Consider the following 23,716-nt stretch of genomic DNA (forward strand, 5'->3'; position numbering starts at 1 on the left):
TGTTTTGTTTTGTTTTCTTCCTCCCAGACTGAAACGACCTAAGTTGCAAGGACTGGGTGATCTCAGTTTCTCTGGAAAGTACAAAGTGTTGTTTTTCGTGGTTGGATGTAAACAAAGAACAGGATGCATCATTGGCAACACTTATCGATAGCAACCCTTTCCGTTTATGACCTATTGCCCAAATTAATGTCATCTTGTAGGCCTGTCTGTGAGAGAACCTGAAATATAATAAAATGGCAGCTCCACAATTTCTCTAAAAAGCATTAGCAACTAAACAAGGTCCAACCATTGCTGCCTTTGCACTGAACACAAAGCATGTTTCCACTGTCTGGCAAAGAGACATCGTTTCAAAGGCTTATAACCCATGGTGTTCAAAAGTCACAAACCCGCAGCTTTAACTGCAGTTAAAGTCAGTTTAAAGTCGGCACCTCACCTGGCGTGCTCAGTGGTTGACCATTTAAACAAGGAGATCACAGTTGGAGGTACATGCCTGGGTTTCGGGTTCGATCCCCAGTAGGGGGCATGCAGGAGGCAGCCAATCAATGATTCTCTCTCATCACTGATGTTTCTCTCTCTATGGTATTCTTCAGGAAGGAAAATGTTTCATATAAAAACACTCCACATTATTGACTGCAAGACAATTCATAGCTAAAAACTGAAAAGTTGGTGAAAACAAAAAATGAATAAAGAGATACATTTTCTTGCTTTCCAGAACCTTGAAGATAAATATAATATTTTGGTGTATTGTTCTATGAATTTTATCACATGTAATATATTTATGTAGTGATCAAAATTGGGATATAGAATTATTCCATCACTTCAAAGTAATTCTTTCATGCTACCTTATAGTTATACCCTCCCCGAACTCTAACACCTGGCACCACTATAATTTTGCCATTTTAAAAGATATTATATCTGTGAAATCATACCATATGTAACGTTTTGAGGTTGACTTTTCAATCAGCATAATGGTTTTGAGATCCATGAAAGTTGCTGTGTGTATCAAGGGTGTTCCTTTTTATTTCTGAGTAGTATTCCATGATATGGATGTACCACAGTTCATTCATTCACCCATTGGAAGATACCTGAGTAGTTTCAAGTTTTTAGCTACCACAAATAAAGCTGAAATGATCATTTACGTTCAGATTTTTGTGTGAACGTATGTTTTTATTTCTCTAGAGTAAATATCCAGAAATTGTATTACTGATTCTATGGTAAGGTTATACTTAACTTTATACCAAAAAATACTGCCAGAGTGGGCGGAGCCAGGAGGAAGATGGCAGCGCCTGCAGCTGCAGCCAAGCCTCTGGTTTCCGGGGGTCCTCGGCCCCCAGTGTGTCTGTTGGTGTTGGGAATGGCGGGGTCTGGGAAAAGCACCTTCGTACAGAGGCTCACAGGACATCTGCATAGCCAAGGCTCTCTGCCTTATGTGATCAATCTGGACCCAGCTGTGCATGAAGTTCCCTTTCCTGCCAATATTGGTATGTCTTGATTGACACACCTGGGCAGATTGAAGTGTTCACCTGGTCAGCTTCCAGGACAATTATCACAGAGGCCCTGGCATCCTCATTTCCAACGATTGTCATTTATGTAATGGACACATCAAGAAGTATCAGCCCAGTGACCTTCATGTCCAACATGCTCTATGCCTGCAGCATCTTGTACAAAACCAAGCTTCCTTTCATTGTGGTCATGAGTAAAACTGACATCATTGATCACAGCTTTTCAGAGGAAAGGATGCAAGATTCTGAGGCTATCCAAGATGCCTTGAATCAAGAGTCTACATCTGTCAGTAACCCGACTCGTTCAATGAGCTTGGTGTTAGATGAATTTTACAGCTCCCTCAGGGTGGTAGGTGTGTGTGCTGTTCTGGGTACAGGCTTAGACGAACTCTTTGGGCAAGTCACCAGTGCTGTGGAAGAATGTGAAAGGGAGTAGCGTCCTGAATACAAACGTCTGAAGAAATCACTGGCCGGTGAACAGAGCCAGCAGCAGAAAGAACAACTAGAACGCCTTCCGAAAGATATGGGCTCTGTTGCCTTGGACACAGGAACTGCTACAGACGGCTTATCTTCTGGGAGGGACCCTGCTGACTTGATCCTGACTCGGGGAACCTTGGATGGAGAGGATGAAGAAGCAGACAGTGACAGTGATGATATTGACCACAGAGTTACGAAGGAAAGCCTTGAAGAGCCAGCGGTCCAGAATGTTATGCAAGAATCAATGGCCCAGTACTGGAAGAGAAACAGTTTCTAGAAGTCCAAAAGTTTGGAACTCTGTGAAGAAACTGTCCTTACCTCTGATTGGGGTTATTATAAAGAACAATTGTATACAGAATAGTAGAGTTTCTCTCATTAGGGAGACTTCCTGACTCCAGTGAAGCCAAGGACAGAAGAAATTTGGACCTGGCAGGTAGATGTTGATTCCCTGTGGCCTTTCCCTTGGATTTGGCAAGGAAGGATTTTCTGACTGATCTTGGATGCTGGTATTCTGCCTGTAAACCTTCACGTCTTATCATTTGAATGAAAGTACGTTTGCTGCTAACGGATGGAATAGAGAACATATTGTTCACTTCAGATCTCTTATTGTTAGGCTGCATTTATAGCCTCTATTTCCCAAGCATCTTGTCCTTGACCCATGAGTTCCCCTCCTTTTAGCAGAATGGGAGATGAGAAACATGAACTTGTACAGAGTGGCAGTGGAGTCTCCTTGGCAACCAGTCAATGTTGATATGAAATGCTCGGTAGCTCATTATAGGTTTGTTGAAGAAAGTGGACAAAACATATAATTAATAAGAATCCTGTTTCTGATGGTGAAAAAAAATTTAAAAAATAAAAATAAACTGCTAAAGATTTTGGAGTGATGTACCAATTTTTATTCCTATCAGCAAAGTATGAGAGATATAGTTGGTCTGAATCTTGTCAGCACTTGGTATAATCAGTATTTTTTTTAGCCATTCTAATAGGTATATAGTGGAATCTAATTTACATTTTCCTAATAGCCCATGATGTTGAACTAAAATGATGTCTTATACTTAGATAGTGTTTTGCATTTTCACAAATACTTTTTAAGCATCTCAATTAATTCTCATAAGCATAGTGAGATGTATTTCAAGTGATAAAAGGCCGATATTATGTAAATCTGACAAAGACAGTGAAATGTAATTACACTACCGCAGAATCAAAACAATTTAAAACTCAAAAGGAATATGGTGGCACTTCAATCAAACTTTGCCATTTTACAGAGAGCTGAGTCCCAGAGAGGTAAAATAACTTCTCACACAGCTGGAATCATACCAAAGAGCACACTTCTGATGCGTGGACCTCGTCTACAATGTCCAATCCAGTAGGCAATAATTTATGCTTGAATCCTTCAAAGTGACTGGGAATTCACTCACTTTTTGCTCAGTTCTATTAGGTAGTGAGTGTTTCTTGACAGTGAACTGAAATGGCCTAAAAACAAGTCTGTATGTGTTTTGACATTGAACTGAAAGGCTTACAATAAGTGCTACCAATGGGTCTAGTTTCATGGCTCTGAGACTCTCCTGAGGAAGTGTGGCCCTTTTCCCACATGACAGTACTTTGGATGCTTGAAGACGGCCATCGCGCTCTCAAAAACACACACCAGGCTGAACATTCACATTTTCCTCCAACCCTTCCTTCCTGGAGCTGCTAAAGCCCAACATAGACATTTACACAGAGTAGATGTTCCATTCATTTGTGACACCTAAGTGAGTGAATAAACTTAAAACTCTGTATTAGTTTGTTGAACTCTGCTTACATGGTTAGAATCCCAAAATGTTATGATTCTAAATATGATGATCTAGACTTTAGCCCAGACTGTGGTTCTACACTAAAAACCTCTGCAGAGGCTGCCTGCCATCCAGGAGTCAGTCTATCATCCAGTCCCTTTTCTTCCCCACCTTGTAAGCATAGGATGAAAAATGTCAATGCCTGTTGGGTACAGATAAATTCTGTCTACTACATTTCAGTTACTTTTTTTTAAAAAAATCCCCCTTCCCTGAGCAAATGCATACTATACCAATGGGAGAAAATATCACTGTCAAAAAGCAAATCGTTGCCGGTTTTAGATTTCTACTTTTCACCCTGATTCACCCTGAAGACTGACACTTGCCCACGTTTGGTGGTTTAGCACCTATTCTGTTTCCCATCATTCCTTAAAGATGAAGACAATTGTTCTCAGGCCTCATTTGTACTCCCCACCTCCCACCCCCAAAGAACTTCAATTTAAGCCACTCCCATCAGATGATATAATCTAAATTAGAACTGTTAGGTTTCTTAGAATTTCTTCTCCTATTTTGAAAGAGTATTGATTCTTTTTAAAAAATATATATTTTATTGATTTTTTTACAGAAAGGAAGGGAGAGAGTTCCTTTCTGTAAAAAATCCATTTTTTTACAGATTTTTTTTTGAGAGAGAAACATCAATCAGCTGCCTCCTGCACACCTCCTATTAGGGATGTGCCTGCAACCAAGGTACATGCCCTTGACCAGAATTGAACCAGGGACCCTTCAGTCCGCAAGACAACGCTCTATCCAATGAACCAAACCAGTTAGGGCAAGAGTATTGCTTCTTGTCAGTGTTTATACTACTCTTTTGAGTTGCTATTAAGTTGCTATTTATTGAGTCACTACTGTGAACCTGGCTCAGTGTTTTGAAATGTGTTACTTCCATTACTCAGAACAATCCTCTGAGAAAGATACAGTTATTTCCATTTTACAGATGAGAAGAAGAAGACCCAGGGTAATATAAAAACTAAGTGTTGAAAAACAGAATTAAACCCAGGTCTGCCTGATCCCACAAAAACACGTAGTTCTTTCTACTATGTCACGTCATTTAAGTTTCCTTTGTAGAGAATGAAGCAATATAATATTTAGGGAGCTCTGCTTTCTGTCAGCTCTAACCTTACACTAGAAACTGCAAGAGGGCTTTTCCCTTCCTTGATCATCATCCAACTCTGAACAGAATTTTAAAAAGCCCGTTCTTTGTCCTGTCTTAGCATTTTTTTTTTTTGCAAGTCTCACCTCATTTGGGGGCTTCAGATTTCTTGACACTATCCTTTAGGGCCCATGTTACCTTCTTATAATTATCCTTGGTATGTGGTTGTTTTCTCCCAAGGTTTCTGTCACTTCCAATTAACCAAGCAATTCCTCCTTGTTGGTCAGAATTAGGTTCCCCAGTTGCTCTGCTGGGACATCAAATCATGAGAAAGGCAAATAAAAAACTTGTCAGATATTTTTCCTTTAGCCCAATGAAACTTTTAAAAGGTGTTCAGCTATTTGATTTTTTTTTATTGTTGCATTGCTACAGGTATTGACAAATAGTATACCGCAATGCACTGTGGTATCAATAATGAATTCTTTTATGAATAATTGCATGTGCAATGTAAATATTTGGAACCAAATAAAACACTCTAAAGCAGCTTCCCATTATCTATATGCATACCTCTTCATTCTTACACATTCCTGTTTCTCATCCCCCACTCAAATACACCACATGGATAAATATTTATTTCTAATAAACTAATTTATTTGTATACCTCACTTTGAGTGTAATTCCAAACCAGGAAGTGGGAGGAGTAGGGGTGGAGAATATAACCTCTATGAAGTAAAATATGTGTCAGAAAGTCTATGAATTAAGGTCATAAAAAAGGGTTGTGAATTTTAATTTTTGCTAACCTCAAAGTGAAATTTAATATTTCTTTCAATTGTGAACAAAAGTAATAGACCACAGTGTTGTTAGAAGTACTGCTGACTTTTTCACCAATAAAAATCACAGATATTTTCCTGCCACATTACTATAGTTGTAGAAATCTCATGATGCAATTGATGTTTACCACTTAAAAACTATAAATATTATTAAATCCTCTGATATATTTTATTTGATACATAAAAAATAAAGAAGCATATGTATAACAACTTAAAAAGAAGAATATGTATAGCACACTTTTATAGAATATCTTGATTACTGTATTTTAGTATAATTGGTTTCATTTATAATCTTATGCATATTTCATGCATTTAAAACATGATAATAAAAAAGGGCTTTCTAGGCTTTTTCAGACTGCCAAGGGGATCAATGCCATAAAAAAGATTAAGAATGTCTATTATGTACTTTGGAATTACGGTTAAGAACATGTAGACTGGTGTCACATTGCTTGAGTTCAAATTTTGCTCTGTCACTTACAGTATGACTTTGGCTAAATTACGGATACTTTTTTGTGCCTCAGAATCTTCATGTGTAAAATGGAGATATACCTATCTAAAAATCTTGCTGTGAAGATGAAGTAATATTTGTAAAGGGCTTACCACAGTGCCAGACGCATAGTATGTTATCTATCTCCACATCCACCCAGATGAGGATTTCATTCAAATCCTATTTACATTTATCCTGTATACAGAGCAGATTTATTTTTTTACTGTGTTGTCACTAAAGTTTTAAATTATATTATTAAATATTGGCTAGTTTCAAGTTAATATTTGGAAAATGCCTGTGTGGTATAAGGAAAAACTGGACAATGAAGATCCATATGCCTTCTATCCAGATTAAAAAGGGGGAAAGTTACTTTAAAAAAGAATAAACATAAAACTTATTATCCAAACTGGTACACTTTTGAGAGTGAAAGAATGCAATTACTATACCAGGAAACTAGGCAAACTGGAATTGTTCCAGTTAAAATAACATGTCTAATTATACTACTTTTACGCCCCTTGTGGGCTTTTTCCTTATTTGATTCCCTTCCTTCTGCAGCTAGAGAAAAGCACTAGTTTGATTCTGTGATTATCATTCCTTTGCTTTAATTTATAGATTTACTTATGTCCCCACCCTTAAGCAAGATATTTTTTTATCTTCAGCACAGGTTCTTTTTTTAAAATATATTTTATTGATTTTTTACAGAGAGGAAGGGAGAGGGATAGAGAGCTAGAAACATCGAAGAGAAAGAAACATCGATCAGTTGCCTTCTGCACAGCCCCTACTGGGGATGTGCCTGCAACCAAGGTACATGCCCTTGACCGGAATCAAACCTGGGACCTTTCAGTCCACAGGCCGACGCTCTATCCACTGAGCCAAACCGGTTAGGGCCATAGCAGGTTCTTTATAGAAGTGGAATCCTACTGTAATATTTTGTTAATTGCTTTGTTGCTTATCATTGTTAGATTCATCCATGTCCGTGGACTTGCAATTTTTTTCCACTGTTGTATTTGTTAGAAAGCAATAGGAAGTTAATAAAGTTTTTGATACTTAAAAGTGACATGGTGACATAACAAAAACCTACAATGTAAGAGTGGCTTTGGAAATGGCAGAGGGCAGAGGGAGAAGGATGTGGAGGAAAGTGGTAGAGAGTTTGAGAGCCTTAAAGAAATTGCAGACACAAGATAACATTGAAGAGGCTGCAGATGAGGTCTTAACAGATTAGAATAGTCTTACTGGAAATTGAATGGGCATACAGTGTAGCAAATTTGTCACCTGCAATTATGTGCAAAGTAGAAAATATGCTTAACGAACTGGGTGATCTAGCTAAGGAGATTTCCAGCCAGAATGTTAAAGATGTCACCTGGTGTCTTCTTGTTTCTTATAGTAAATGATAAGGAGAGAGATAAGTTAAAGGATGGTCAAAAGGAGCCAGAACTTGTGATATTTGAAGATTTCCAGCCTCTCCAGGTGACAGATATAAAATTAGGAAACGGGTCAGAACAAAGAACAAATTCAGGGCACTAACAGGAAAATATGGACCTAAAAAGGTCCCTTTAGGACCTAAAAAGATCTAATATGGTAACTCAGCATATTTTCATTTAGACATAAAGGGTGTGCCTCACAATCTTAATCAAATCATAGGACTTCTAAGAAGTTTAAGGGTGTGGTGCATGACAAGACCAAGGTAGAAAAGGGTTTATAGGGAAGACATTTATGAGTGTTGCTTTAATGATGTGAACTGAAATAAAATTCACAGGCGACCCACAAAGTTTATAAGAGAATTATATTAGCAGAATATACTTTTAAAGAGACTTTTAAAACATAATTATGTATAGTAGGCTGTTGGCCAGCCTGGACTGGAAAGGACAGAGAACCAAATGAAAACAGGCTTTGGACATCTAAGCTGCTACAGGCAGAGAACGACACAGCTAAAAACATGGAGAAGCAAGGATGATTCAGTGGGTGAATCCAAAAGACTGGAAAGCAGAGTTAGGAGCCTTGGAGAATTACCCTTAGGCAAATACTGCATGCCTTTAGTTTATAGGTCCTCTTATTAAGAGGAATTCAATTCAAGGAGCTGAGCTTAAGGAAGTAAACCTGAAAAGCTTCATCCATATCTGGATTCAATTTCAATTTCTAGACTTTTAGCTAATGTAATGGGATGACTGTCGGAGAACGTTGGGAGAGAATAAGTGTGTTTTGCATATGAGAAGAATATGAATCTTTGAAGGCCAAATTGTCGTAGCCAGCCTCCTGGTATTTGTGCTTTGCTGTTCCCTGCCACACTGTATCAGGGATCATCTGTGGGACTAATAGTACACAGAAGTAATGATATAGCAGTTTGAGTGATTTTGACTTCTCTCTCTTGGATCACTTGTTCTGGGGAAAGCCAGGTGCCATGTTGTAAAGAAACTGGGGAAGTCCTGTGAGTGACCCATCTTGGAATTGGATCTTTTATCACCTTCATTAGACTGCAAGCCAGCCAACAGCTTGACTGCAAACTCAGAAGACCCTGGGCCAGAACACCTAGCTAAGCCACTCCTGGATTCCTGACTCTCAGAAACTGTGAGGTAAATATTTTTAGTGTTAATGTATTATACAGCAATAGTTAATATAAGTTCACACATTACTTTATGTCTTTTAAGTAAGCCTCTTTTTAAAAAATATATTTTTATTGATTTCAGAGAGGAAGGGAGAGGGAGATAGAAACATCAATAATGAGAATCATTGATTGGCTGCCTCCTGCACGGCCCTTGCCCCCCCCTCCCCCAACACACACACACACACACACACACACACACACACACACACACACACACTGGGGATTGACCCCTGACAGGAATCAAACCTTGGCTTCCTGGTTTATAGGTAGATGCTCAACCACTGAGCCACATCAGTCAGGTTTAATTAAGTAAGCCTCTTTTAATCTACGATTTTCTCTGTCTTCTTTCTTCCTCTCCTGCAACCTATTGGTTGAAGGTAACTTGTCCCATGATTTTCTATAGATTGGATTTTACTGATTGTTTAGCCATACTGTTTAACATGTTCTCTATATTTCCTAGTATCAGGTTCAATTTTTTTGGCAAGATTTTTAAATAGGAGATGTATGTTTTTCCATTAAAAGGCATATAGTTTTGGGGAGCTGGGTTGGGGGGTTAGAGAGCAACCAAAGGACTTGTATGCATGCATATTAACATAACCAATGGACCCAAACACTGGGGCGGTGGGGGCTTGCCCAGGGGGTGGGGGGGTGGGCGTCAATTGGGGAAAAAGGAGACATATGTAAAACTTTAGACAATAAAAAAGGCATATAGTTTCCTTGTTTGTCATGTTAATGTAAAATGAATAAGTCCATTTATTCCTTTTGAAACTCAAAATGGCATTGCATAATTTGTGTAAATTGCAGGAGTTATTACATCAATTAATCAGATAGATGGTATAGTCCTAGATAAAACTATGGTAATGTGTAAAACAGGGAAGGTTTAGAGAAAGGCTATGCTACTGAATTATTAAAGGGTTACAATATGCTTCTGAAGAACATGGTAGCTTGTCCCAAATTAGGAATATGAGAGTAATATAGATGTATGTTACGAGACATAAATTTTTTTAAAAAGTTCCTTTAACCATTCTTAAGTAAAAGAAAAATTTTTAAAATTGCCCCCTTATAAAATGGTAATTCCAGAAGTGGTAATTGATATACTTTGGTTACTTCCTTTTTCACCCTTTGTTCCATGCTTAGGATTTTTTTTCACATCAAAGCAATCATACTGGTCACAATTTTGCAGCCTGCTTTTTTAATTTAGAAAATAAACATTTTCCATTAGAAAGACTACTCTATTGGCTTTTTTAAAAAAACAACACACACTATAGTATATTTCACTAAATGATAGAGTTTGACCAATCTTTAATTGTTCTTAAATTTTTATTTATTTATTTTTAAATATGCTTTATTGATTTTTTTACAGAAAGGAAGGGAGAGGGATAGAGAGGTAGAAACATCGATGAGAGAGAAACATCGATCAGCTGCCTCCTGCACACCTCCTACTGGAGATGTGCCTGCAATCAAGGTCCATGCCCTTGACCGGAATCGAACCTGGGACCCTTGAGTCCGCAGGCACTGAGCCAAACCAGTTAGGGCTGTTCTTAAATTTTTACCTAATTGTTGCTACAACTAACATTTTTGTCCATAATATTTATTTAAATGGGATTTTTAAGGGGGAGAGATGGACAATACAAGAAGAAGTTTCCAGCTTATCAGAGGTTTATGCCTAATTAGGAAAATATACATGGCGGGGGGGATTACAAAAGCACTGTATAAGAAAGCATATAATAATCATATATATTAAGGTAAGAAAAAGTAGTAGAATTTCTTAGAAGGAGGAGCTCATCAGGAAAACATTTTGCCAAGATTATGGAGCAAGACTTGGGAAAGTGATAAGTTTTAATGATTGAAATTGTTCAGGCAGGTGTGGGTGTTCAGGTCAGTTTGGGTGTTGGAGGAGGAGGTAACTTTCTGTTAATGTTCTTAAGGAGTATTTGAGAATACTTCTCACTCAGGAAGCCCTCATCTCAAAGGCGTAATAGTAAGCAAACATTACTTTTATCAAACATTGGACTCCTAACTCCCCTGCCCAAAACTACCAAATTTCTTTTTAATCTCGATCATCCACATCTTTTTCCCCTTTCATAATTCTCCTTTCTTTGTATCTTTGTCAAAGATTCTCATCTACTTTAATTAATGGAAATAGGTAAACCCTCTACTACAAGGCATGTAACCCATACAAAACATTATAGTCTGTAGAATATTTTTTAAAACTAGGAAATGCTATCTTAGGACATACAATGTATGCATTCTAATCTTTAAAAAATAAAAATAAGAGCATTAAAGAATATTAACCAAGGGTTATCAACTTGCCATACTCCGAGTAAGAAACGTAAAAACTCCTAATCTATTAAAAATAATAAGAAAATAATAAATAATGACTGTGATTGGTATACTCTAGCAGGAATGGATCCCATCCTGGTAATAATTCCAATCTTACTGGCAGGTAGGATATACTTTGTGAACCTCAATGAGGCTGCCAGGTTTAGGACAGTTGTAAGAACCAGTGTCAGAAATGAGAGTAAGGCTTCACAAAATGTGTCATCACTGACAGTCTGATAGCCATTTTCCTTCTGCACCTTTTCTTCTTCAAGGATAGAGCTGCTTCCCACAGACTCACAGGCAGAGGACGCCAATCTACCTACCACACTCACCACGTGCAGGTGCCCTGGGGCTGGCCATTTACAGCTTTGCCCCTCCGCAGCAAAGCGGAACCCTCGGGGACGTGCTGGATCCCTCCACAGCAGGAAGGTTCACAAACAGTTTTTGCAGCTCCCTGCCCCCAACTGTTTCCAAGGTTAGTACTTAGGATTCCTGATTGTTATGCTATTTCTCCACCCACAAAACATAACCCTGGCCTAACCCAACCCATACCCTCATCTCTAGCCCCCTTTCCAGTATAAAGCAACCGTCCAGTGCATGCTTCTTTTGGATGGCTCAGAGCTCTGATTCCCAGGGTCTTTTGACCATGTATTTATAGCTTGGATATCATGCTTTCCAAGTAGTTTGATGAGGGTGAAATATAACATCTATAGCCACCTCTGCCTACCCAACCTCCTTAACTTCTGCAGCTTCTTAAGTTTCCCTCAGTTCCAGCTTTGTGAACAAAACTAGACCTTATGGCAAGGAGAGAGCCCATAGGTGAAACTGCGGGCAGTCTCGACTTAAGCGAAGATCTCCAAGTTGTGAGATGAATTTCAGGAATAAAGGTCCTCCGTATATCCATTTCAAGCCTGCCTCCAATGCTGTCTCATTAGAGCCAAAGAAAAAGACCAAGAGAGTTGATGGGTACAGATTTGGGGGAGAGAAAAAAAAGCACACACACAAACTTAAGAGGTATAGAGGAGTTTTTACTTTCTTTGAACTGATGATATATGTGTGTATCTATATTTTTTAAACTAAAAGGAAGCCGTTCATATTGTGATGGATTGAACAGGCAGAATTCTCTTCCTGGTTTCTCTGCTGTTGGTAGATTTCTTCTGGCTTCAGCTGGTCTCTCTGAAGAGGGAGGCAACTTCTCAGCTCCAATGCCACTGCCCTGACGAAAGGTAGAGCTGGAGGACCCCTCCTGCCGGGAGCGAAGATGACGGAGGCACAGGTGTCTCACGATCCGTGCCGTCCCCAAAGAGAGCCAGCCCCAAACCTGGAAGGTAAAAAGCGAAAGGGCGTGGCTGAGCCCAGGCAATTACTGCGCGGCCTCAGCCCGAGCACCGCCCGAGGTTTCATCCCGCCCTTCATCCGCTGGGTCTGGGGTCGGCTCCTACCCCACTCGCCCGCCTGCGCCTCCATCACCTTCCAGAGTAAGGAGGCGCTCCTGCCCAAACCACCCGACCTGCCACACCTCCTCGCAGGCGCCACCGCGGGGAGCCGCCCGCCCACCCACCTACCTGCTCTGCGCCTGCGCCTCCCCCCGCCCCCCGCGCGCGCTCTCAAGGTCAGCCCCGCCCCCGCCTCTACCCCAGCGCCTCGGAAGAGGCTGGGGAGGACGTCCGGCGTTTCCTCACCTCTGCGTGGCGTGGGGTCGACGCCGCTCAGGAGAGGGGCGGGACTTCCTGTCCCGCGCGGGCAGCACTTCCGGGAGAGCCGGAAGACCCTCTGCCTCGTTAGAGTCCAGAGGTGCCCGGCTGCAGGATAGGGAGGCGAGGTCCTGGCCGGTGGCGGTGACTCCAGGGCCGGTACCTTGTGCTTGGCGCCATGGTGAGTCCTTCTGGGAGGGCTGGAGTAACACCTGCGGGATGGGAGGGCCCGGAGGTCAGTCCTGGGAAGGGAGCCGGTCGGGTGCCCCGCCGAGGATGGAGTGGGCGGGAGCCATGGGATGAACCGCAGGGCGAGACCCACCTACCTTGCAGCGCCGGAGCGCCTGGGCCCCTGGGAAAACACCTTCTGCCCGGCCTGGCCGCGAGCTCTGTCCAGGAGTACGGAGCAGTAGGCACAGTTGTTCGTGGCCCATTCACAGTGGTCGGCGCGTGGTCCCAGAGTTGACCTTGCCCGGTTGGTGGTTTCCGGTGGTCCCAGCATTGACCTTGCCCGGCTGGTCCTCTCCGCCTCTCCTTAGCTGCAGGGCAGTGGCCAGAACTTCAGATCTTAGAAATGCCTTTAGCATCGTTTCTGGCGGACACTACGGATCCCCAGGTAGAGGATGAACGCCTGTCACTTAGAGAAACGTCAAGGTCAGCTCTTACCTTTTCCAACCCAGCCCTTTTGGAATTGGAAAACGTGCCAAATTAAAAAAAAAAAAATCCGGACTTAGTAAGGAAAGACTGAACTCGAAAGGAATACTGCAAGGGTGTGGGGGAAGAGCCTATTGCAATAGGGAGAATGCCTAAACTCTGAAAGAGTTTCAAAAGTTAGGCAAGAGGGGTTTTTCTTTCATAGAGAGGAGGAAACAAGGCTAAAAAGAACCAGGTGTGCAGAAGTGAGATGAAAGGGTTGATGGCCTGATCGTAGATCAGAGATTGTTTTACCCTCAAATCGGCCTATCTATAAAGGAGTTAAGGGGGTGGTATACTGTTTCAGTCTGAGGGTGGGCCAAAGTTCAGGGAACTGAGGGAAGGATCTTAAGCAGAATTTGGGTAACCAACATTTTATTCCAATTGATCTACAGGGGCAGGCAGTTCAGCTAGTCATTTATGAAGCAAAGAATGTGAATTTGCAGGTTTATGTCTGGCCTGGTCATATGTAAAAAAGGGGGTCTTCTGTTAGCTTTACCCAAGTCTTATGGGGACTAGTGGTTCTTTGCAGTAAGTCATTTCCAGAATACAAAAGGGTGGGGTAAGGGTGGGTGGATTTCTTAACCTTTGCTGTTTTCCAGTGTCACAGGGGTCCAGTAAAATTCAACATTGTCAGTTTCTTGACCACATAAAAGATTTCAAGTCCTCATCTGGAAGGGATTCTTTCTTGGAATTTAGTTTCAGTTTGCCATACCTTTTCAGGACTAAATATTGACATTGTTCAGCTATTGTATATGATGATTGACTTTTGAATGACTTTTAGAGCCTTAGCTGAATGTGAAACAAAAGAAACTCCAGATAATGTGGTTCCTAGCACACTCTACTATGCTATGACTACTAACTTCTGACTTTTTGGGGCAGTGTGTGTGTGTGTGTGTGTGTGTGTGTGTTAACCTCAATGAATAATACAGTATTATTTTTTCTTTTCTTTAGTATCAATAAAATTAGTGAAAGCGAAGAGTCAAACTGGAAGGAGCCAAAGATAATAATTACTACCCCCCCCCCACCACCACCAATTTTACTGAAGGAAGAATCTGAGGTTTAGAAATAGGCAACGGTTTACCTAAACTAACAATAGTTGGCATAGTCTGTATTAAAATTCAGATCATTTCTTAAATTTAAGCTGTTTTGACTCCTTGGTCTTAAAAGTTAAGATAAAGTGTAATGAAATCCTTGAATTCATAATAATCACAGAGAAGCTGAACGTGAACTTATTCTCAGTATTCTGTGATGCTAAAAAAGGTCGCTTTGCTAAGGTAAACAAACTCATGCCGTTTCTCAAAATGTAACTTAAGAGAATGTCACCTGGAGAATGTCACCAGCAGCCAGGTAGTTGACTTTCTCCATTCAGGTATTGCTTGTATTTCTAAATTAATGTACTTAACTCCACTTAAGCTTTCCCAGATATGAAATTGATAATGTCTGTATGTGTACTTGTGGTCAATGCTTGGAATCCTTCATAAGAAAGGATTTAGCCATTAAAGGAAGTTGACAAGGGTTGAATTTATTTAGGATTCAGCTTGATTGAATTGAAACTTTTGCAGTGATTGAAATGATATGGAAACGATGCAGTACTTGAATTCATAAGACCCAGATTCTGCCCATCATTAGTTATATGAATTTGGCAAAATTACCCAACTTATATAAGAGTTCCATTTTCCTCTTAGATAAGAGAAATGGGTCTTGATAGGAATTAGAACACCTAATTTATGATTCTTTGACTTCACTCAGGACTTTTTCAGAATAAGTACATGTTTTCTATTAAATAAGGCTTAGTCTGATTTTCACTTTTTTCCCCCATGTTGATTTCCCAAGTTTGATATTTTTTAACCATTCTTTTTTTTTTTTAATATATTAGGTAGGTTAATAGTTGGAATGTTTGTTCGTATGTTTGACAACTATCTTAAATGCTACTCCAAATAGAAAAGAAAGCCTTGGGACACCTTGATTTTATTTTTGTTTTAGTAGATATAAACTCATTCTGTTTTCTATTCTCTGATTCATTATGTAGATCAAAATTCAATAAATGCCTGTGCATGTAATAAGCTTCTCCTTTTGTCAGCAGATGACAATAGGATTATATTACAGACAAAAAAATTTGTTTTATGTTGAGAAAATGGATAGTCTGTAGACAGTTTACTAAAGGAATAAAACTATATGTTTTATTGTTTTTCTTTTTGTAACTTACAAACCAACTTTAATCAAATAGACCTTTTCACCATTTAGGCTGGTTTGTGGGAGAAAAGTAGATTAGAACTAACTCTTGGAATTGCAGGTATCTCATGGCTTGTTTTATGTATACAGCATCCTGTGGTAACTTTTACTGCTGGGATTGAGCTATGGTCTGTTGGGGTAAAATGGCTGTAAACCTCTGCCTTAAAGTTTATGAGAAAGTTTTCCTTTTGGGAGGTGATGAGGGTGTTGGAAAGAGAATGAGGTAAATATTATAAGGGAAATACATGTAATGTGCTCAAAGAGTACGGAGGAAAGAATTTAATTCTAACTGGAGATGGGGCAGTGGTAGTCGGTGACTTCAGCTGCATTTTAAAAAGTGGGTTAGCGCCGAAACCGGTTTGGCTCAGTGGATAGAGCATCGGCCTGCCGACTGAAAGGTCCCAGGTTCAATTCCGGTCAAGGGCATGTACATTGGTTTCGAGCACATCCCTGGTAGAGGGTGTGCAGGAGGCAGCTGGTCGATGTTTCTCTCTCATCGATATTTCTGGCTTTCTATCCCTCTCCCTTCCTCTCTGTAAAAAATCAATAAAATATATATATTTTTAAAAGTGGGTTAGGGCACTAGTTCTCAAATTTGAGTTGGTTTAGGATTCACCTATGATGCTTGATAAAAAGGTTTATCTAGATCCTGTTATTGGAGGGTGGAGTTTTAGATTCTTATTTTTAATGAGTTTTACAGTTAAGCCTCAAACTGGTGGTCCTTAAACCACACTTTAAGAGAACTGTACTGTAGATATTAGAAACTTTGTTGAAGGTATTAGAGGTTTTTGTGCTTATTGGTAATCTGACATGTTACGTTTGTTGAAGTGTGGATTATTTTAATTGAATTTTGAATGTTGAACTAGCCTCACATACCTGGAATAAATCCCACTTAGTTGTGGTGTATACTTTTTTTATATGTTGTTGGATTTGATTTCCTAATATTTTGTTTAGGATTTTTTGCATTTATATTCATGAGAGATGTTGGTCTGTAGTTGTGTGGGTTTTTTTCCCCTTATTATGTCTTCATCTAGTTTTGGTATTAGGGTAATGCTGGCCTCATAGAATTGGTTAGGAAGTATTCCCTCTGCTTCTATCCTCTGAAAGAGATTGTAGAGAATTGGTATAATTTCTTCCTTAAATGTTCGGTAGAATTCATCAGTGAACCCATTGGAAGGTTACTGATTATTGATTCAATTTCTTTAATAGATAGAGACCTATTCAGATTGTCTACTTCTTTTGTCATTATTGGCAAATTGTATCTTTCAAGAAATTGGTCCATTTTACCTAGGTTATAAAATGTGTGGGCATAGAGTTGTTCTTTATGTTCCTTATGAGACTTTTCATGTCCATGGGATCTCTGATGTTTCCTTTCATTTCTGATATTAGTAATTTGTGTCTTTCCTTTTTATATTAGTTTTACTCTGGCTGTAGGCTTATTGATTTCATTGATCTTTTTGAAAAACTAGCTTTTGGTTTCATTAATTTTTCTCTCTAGGTGTCCTGTTTTCAGTTTCATTGAATTTTGCTCTAATTCATATTATTTCTTTTCTTCTGCTTACTTTGGATTTAATTTGCTCTTTTACTAATTCCCTAATCTGGAACCTTAGGTGATTGATTCTAAATGTTTTCTAATATATGCTTTCAAAGTTATAAATTTCCCTCTAAGCACTGCTTTTGCTGTATCCCATAAATTTTAAAACTTTTAAAAAATATATGTTTTTATTGATTTCAGAGAGAGGTAGGGAGAGACAGAGAGAGAAACATCGATCCACTGCCTCCTGCAAGCCTCCTACTGGGGATCTAGCCTGCAACCCAGGCATGTGCCCTGACCAGGAATCGAACTGACCATCTCCTGGTGACTGGAACAATGAGCAACCACTGACCCACACCGGCTGGGCTGCATTCTATAAATTTTGATAAATTGTGGAGGGTTTTTTTTTGTTTTGTTCAAAATATTTTTAATTTTTCTTGAGATTCCTCTTTGAACCATGGGTTATTTAGAAATATTTGATCTCCACATATTTTGGGATTTCCAGTTATCTTTCTGTTATTGATTTACACTTTAGTTCCCTTGTGATTTGAGAACAGACATTCTATGATTTCTTTGAAGTTTGTTAAGGTGTGATTTATGGTCCAGAATGTAGTCTATTTTGGTGAATGGACATGTGTAGCTTGAAGGATGGATTTTGGTCAGATTTTATCAGTTAGTCACATAGTGGCTGAGGTTCAGATTTATTCTCAGTTCTCTAGCTTTTCCTCTGACTTCTCTCATTTACTACTTTCCAAAAGAGGCTTAGTTCAAGTAATAGTAGAGACAGTTCTCTTGGTTAGTTTTTGGTTGATTCAGGTTAATTCCTAAGACCCAGTTTATACTTTGGTTTTTGGTCCACTTTCTAAATAAGTTGGTTCTTTTATTTGCTCTGCGATAAAAGCTTAAAGCAAAATTAATTGGTTTTAGAAAAATCAGAAGATAGTCTAAACTGTTCATTTCTAAGAGAGAATTTATTGTTTTTTTTACTGTTGTGCAATGGTTTTGTCCATGTTACAAAATCAGGAATGAACACAACTTGCCCCAAAGGAACTTTGAAGAAATAAATTTGTCTGTAAATTGCCAGTTCTGGAAATGAACATTCTCTTGCTTTAAATTGCAATGGTTGTCCCTTTTGTTTCAGCAAACATTTAAAAATCGTGCTTTTATCTAAAAAGTATTTCTTCAATTATTCATTATTTGTTAAATGCCATCTATATGTCAGGTATTGTTTTTGACAACAGGAATATAACTTTATAAAATAGTTCTTTTATGGGGCTTATGTTTTATTGGGACAATCTGATGGTAATCACATGAGATATAATATGTTAGTCATGGTTAATGCAACAGAAAGATAAAGCACAGTCATTTAAATAGGGCATTTGGAGAAAGCCTCAAGAATAAGGTGATATTGGAACAAATATGAAAAAGTGTGTGTGTGTGTGTGTGTGTGTGTGTGTGTGTGTATCTCCAGCCTATATGCCTATATTTTATTTAATAAACTGCATTTTTGTATCATATATTTTTAGTTTTTTAAGTTACTACATTTCTTGAGAGAATACAGCTCATTCATTCAGAATATCCTGGTGTTACATTCATATCTTTTACTTACATAAAACAGACTTAGTAATTCTATTGTTAAAATAGATTAAATCTTTCATGTTTTGGCCATAAACAAAAGATTTACATAAACCTGAAACAGTTTCAGCTTTTGATACTTGTATATTGAGACTCAAGATCCTTATGTCTGATTATAATGTTTTATTAAAAAAAATATTTAGATGTTATATAAATCAATCTGCTCATACAAGCGTATCTTTAAAAGTGACTTTGGGACAAGTACAATAAACATATTGCTTGAACTGGATAGTACATTAAATATGTGCCTTGAATAAATAGTCTGCTTGAACTAGAACTAGATGACCTCTATAGTTTGACTCACGGTTCTGTGATTTTGAATATGTGGATTTGTGAATATTATTGATGCACATTTAGTTGAATGTACATTGAGGGAACAAAAAAAGGAGGGAATATTCAACTTATATTAAGATCAAGAAGAGTTTCTTAAAGGATTGATTGGACTAGGCTTTTAAGGATAAGTAGAAGCATGTCATATGGATAACAAGTTGAATTTTTTCCTCAATAACAATAATAGCTACATTTACTTAGTGATTAAAATTTATCTGCTCTACTTATATTAACTCATTTAAATCTTTATGAGTGGTTAAATCTTGGGATTTTTTAAACCTTTTTTATCTTCTGGATTTAAAAAAAATTATTTTAATATTTAGTTTTCAATTATAGTTGACATACAATCTTAATTAATGTCAGGTGTATAATATAGTGATTAGTCATTTATATAACTTACAAAGTGACCACCTCGATAAGTCTAGTACCCATTTGATACCATACATAGTTATTACAATATTATTGACTCTATTCTTTAGATTGTACTTTACATCCTTGTGACTGTTTTTAGAATTGGAAATTTGTACATCTTAATTCCTTCCCCTTTTTCACCCATTTCCCTAACTACCTCACCCCCCTTCTGGCAACCATAAAATGTCTTCTATATCTGTGAGTTTGTTTCTGTTTTGTTTGTTCATTTATTTTGGGTTTTTTTTAGATTCTACTATATGGTATTTGTCTTTTTTTGTCTGATTTATTTCACTTAACATAATACCTCTAAGTCCATCTACGTTTTTACAGATGGCAAAAATTTCATTCTTTTTTATAGCTGAGTAATATTTTATTGTATACCAGAGGCCCAGTGTATGAATTTGCGTACGGGTGGGGTCCCTCAGGGAGGCCTGCGGAGATCGGGCCCCAGCTCACGCCCCCAGCCTCGCAGCCCCGTCTGGCACCCCACCTTGGCTTGGCACCCGCCCCTCACCTGCTCCACCATCCGCCTTCGGGTGATTGATTGGGTCCAGGGCCTCCACCCCCTCCCTTCCGGCTCCCTTAGTGTCTGGGAGCCAGGTGGCGGACCGCCCCCCCTCCCCCCCCCCCCCCCCCCCCCCCCCGCTGCTGCCACTGGTTGCCGCCTGTGGGGTGATCAGTGGAGCAATCAGGTTCCCGCTCGCACCCGCCTTGGCCTGGCACTGCCTGCTCACCTGCTCCACCATCCTGCCGCAGTACCGCTCTCATCAGGGCCCATTGGGCCCGCAGCACCTCCACTGCTGCCTGCTGCCAGCACCATGTCGCCAACGCCCGCCATGTTCCATGCTGCCCCCTGGTGTGGTCATTGCAGGTGATAGTGAGCGGTCGAATGCCCAGTCGAATGACCGCCCGGGGCAATTTGCATATTAGGCTTTTATTATATAGGATTATATAGGATATGTACTACATCTTCTTTGTCTAATCATCTATTGTTGGACACTTAGGTTGCTTCCATATCTTGGCTATTAAAAATAATGTTGCAGTGAACATAGGGGTACATATGTCTTTTCAAATTAGTGTTTTGGATTTCTTTGGATAAATACCCAAAAGTGGAATTTCTGGATCATATTTTATAGTTGTAGGAATAGAGGCACAGCGAGATTAGAATAACTCATCCAAAGTCATACAGCTAGTGGAATTAATTTTAACCCAGACTGTTTGGACACTGTAACTGTACTTTTGTGTCAGTCTTATTTATTTTTGGTAAGTTTCAACATATGAAAAAATTGAATTTAAAAAATATTTTTCTGTAGAAATAATATAGTTTCTGATTATTATATTTCTAGAAAATCTTTCCCAACCCAGTTAATAACTAATATTACATCTTAAATAGTGTTAGAGAAATTAATTATCACTTATTTCTAAGTACCTGCAGAAAAGTCCATTGGGTGGAACTTAACCAAAATCTGGCCAGGTGGAACCACTCATTATTTTGGATCATGTCATTTATTCTCTTTGAGTAAATATGTCTAAACATATCTTCCTTTTCTGTCTGTCAGAGGGCTACTTCTTTAACCTCGTAAGCTTAGTTCAAATGTCACCTCTGAACCAGACATTCCCAGCTCTCCCAGGCAGATCGATCGATCGATCTATCTATCTATCTATCTATCTATCTATCTATCATCTATCATCGATCAATCATCTATCTATTTTTAAAATAGATTTTTATTGTTTTCAGAGAGGAAGGGCGGGGGAGAGAAACATCAATGATGAAACATCCTGCATGCCCCCACACTGGAGATCGAACCAGAAACTCAGGTGTGGCATATGCCCTGACCAGGAATCAAACCATGACCTCCTGGTCATAGTAGGCGACACTCAACTACTGAGCCACCTTGGCCGGGCTCCCACATAGATTTAATTACTTCCTTTCTTGGAGTGCTCCCATAACAGTGGCACTGCACTGACCTCTATGATATCACTTATCACATATTATTTGTAGGTGGCAGTGAGGGGTGGTTAACACTTTAATATTTGATAAAACCAGTACATGATGGAGAGAAATGAGTTGTCTTCTCATCTTGAACTTAAATTGGTTCCCATGCCTAATCATATTATAGCCATATCAGTGATATCTACATATCAGAAGATAGAATAATTTTTAGATAGGTTTTTGTCTGAAAAAAGAGTATCAATTGGAGAATAATTTTGTTAGTTGAAAGTCTAGAAAAACAGTTTAAATAGCTAGAATTAAACATATTTATCCAAAACTATTTAGAGGTGGGAATATTTTACACTCTAGAGCAGTGATTTTCATCTGGTGTGCCGTAAGAATTTTTAAAACATGCAAAACCTGACTGTAGTCAGGGAAATTATACTTTTTTTTTTCAGATTGGCCAAAAAATATATAATTTTTGGTGTGCCACAGAATTTTTGTAATTAGTTTGTGTGCCATGAAATGAAAAAGATTGAAAATTGCTGCTCTAGACTTCAAACTTCAGGACTGCCTGAATGAAATGCCTCTCCAAGTTACCGTTTGCTCTAAATCACTACTCACCTCTCAGCCTGCTACTAATTTGACTTTCAATATCAAATTAGTAGCAGGCTGAATGGAACACTTAGTGAATTTGAACATTGAGCCACTTGGTAGTTTGTTTTACTATAAATTAATACAACTCTTACCTTATCATTGCCAGTCTATCTCTTGTAGATTGATTGTACCAGCAAAGCATGTTTTCTGTGTATTCTGAAAAGTTGAGGATTCAGCCAAGGTCCTGTCCTTGGAAAGCCTGTCTGAGTCTTCCTAGTTTATTTCCTTGAGTTTCCTTCAGTCTACAACTATTCTGTCAGTGGTTCTAGGATTCTACCAGTCACCCAAACTAAAACATCCTGAAATAAACTTTGAGGCATTCCTCAGTTTTATTCTACAATTATTTTCCTTCATGTTCAGTCACACTCAAAGTTTGATTGGTTTTCTTTTGATTGACTTTTATCTTTGTTCTTTCCTTCCTACTAGTTTCAATCACTTCTACCTTAGTCTTAGGTTTTCTCTTCAATTGATCAATAGATTGCTCTAAGTTTCCTTATATGTTACTTGCATTATTTAGTCCTCCTCCCCCTACCTGTTTGAAAGTTTTCAAGGTGATCTTTTTAAACATATCCACTAAATATGTCCTGTTGGGCTTTAAAGACTCAACAATCTGCCTGGCCAGCCTGGAGTAGTGGTTGAGCTTTGATCTATGAACCAAGAGGCTCAATTCCCAGTCAGGGGACATGCCTGGATTTTGGGCTCCATCCTGAGTGGGGGGCATGCAGAAGGCAGCTGATCAGTGATTCTCTCTCATTGATGTTTCTATCTCTTCCTCTCCGAAATCAATAAAATAAATTTTTTAAAAAGACTGAACGATTTAAAATTCTTTTATTCTATTTCTTGTAATTATTTGCCATATACTAAAGTCTGCTTTGGTTGAACTAGACTTTTTGCTGTTCCATGGTTACTGTATGTTCACATTTGTCATTTAGCCTCGAATTCCCTTTCTCTTACTCTGCCATCTATGTGATTTCAATTTCTACCTTATGTCTCATTTACTCTATAAAACTTTCATATCCAAATTTTTAAATTTCTATAACCCTTTGTTCATTTGAAATTGGGTTGCAATATTGTCTTAATATATGTATTTATTGTTACCTAGTATGATAATCTTAGATAATCTTAGCTTTTCATATTCTGTTAAGACAGATTCTTTTGTAGTAATGCCATTCATTCATTCATTCTTTAGCCAATATATAGTAAAGTGCTCTACTATGTGCCTTGACCTATTTTAATTGTCATTGTGCTAAATAGGAGACTTGACTTGACCTAGTGAATACACAGTACAATATAGAGTTGATGTATTATAGAATAGTACATCTGAAACCTATGTGATTCCCCAATAAATTCAATAAAAAAATAAATATCACATTATACTATTTTTAAAAATAAATGTTATTTCCTCAGCATAGTCAATTTGAGTGATGTAAAAGAAAAAAATGTGAGAATGTACTC

At 38.7% G+C, this 23,716-nt stretch overlaps 1 protein-coding gene and 1 pseudogene across 3 annotated transcripts in view; both read left to right on the forward strand.

Annotated features, from left to right (window-relative positions):
- Positions 1-1,258: 1,258 nt before the first annotated feature.
- On the forward strand, positions 1,259-2,256 carry LOC307114845 (GPN-loop GTPase 1-like; annotated as a pseudogene). Its single transcript has one exon. The product of its transcript is annotated as a GPN-loop GTPase 1-like (transcript).
- A 10,635-nt stretch (positions 2,257-12,891) lies between these two features.
- The window catches only part of TMEM161B (transmembrane protein 161B), a 64,839-nt gene continuing 54,014 nt past the window's right edge, over positions 12,892-23,716 (forward strand). Inside the window, exon 1 of one of the 2 annotated variants that reach the window (XM_079790650.1) lies at positions 12,892-13,014. In XM_079790650.1, the coding sequence (XP_079646776.1) occupies positions 13,012-13,014 (3 nt within the window). In that variant the 5' untranslated portion in view covers positions 12,892-13,011. The remainder of the gene's footprint in view (positions 13,015-23,716) is intronic. The other variant, XM_079790651.1, reaches the window with a different exon arrangement.

The sequence above is a fragment of the Cnephaeus nilssonii genome (assembly GCF_951640355.1).
Source record: "Cnephaeus nilssonii genome assembly, chromosome: 2".
In the NCBI taxonomy this organism is placed as follows: Eukaryota; Metazoa; Chordata; class Mammalia; order Chiroptera; family Vespertilionidae; genus Cnephaeus; species Cnephaeus nilssonii.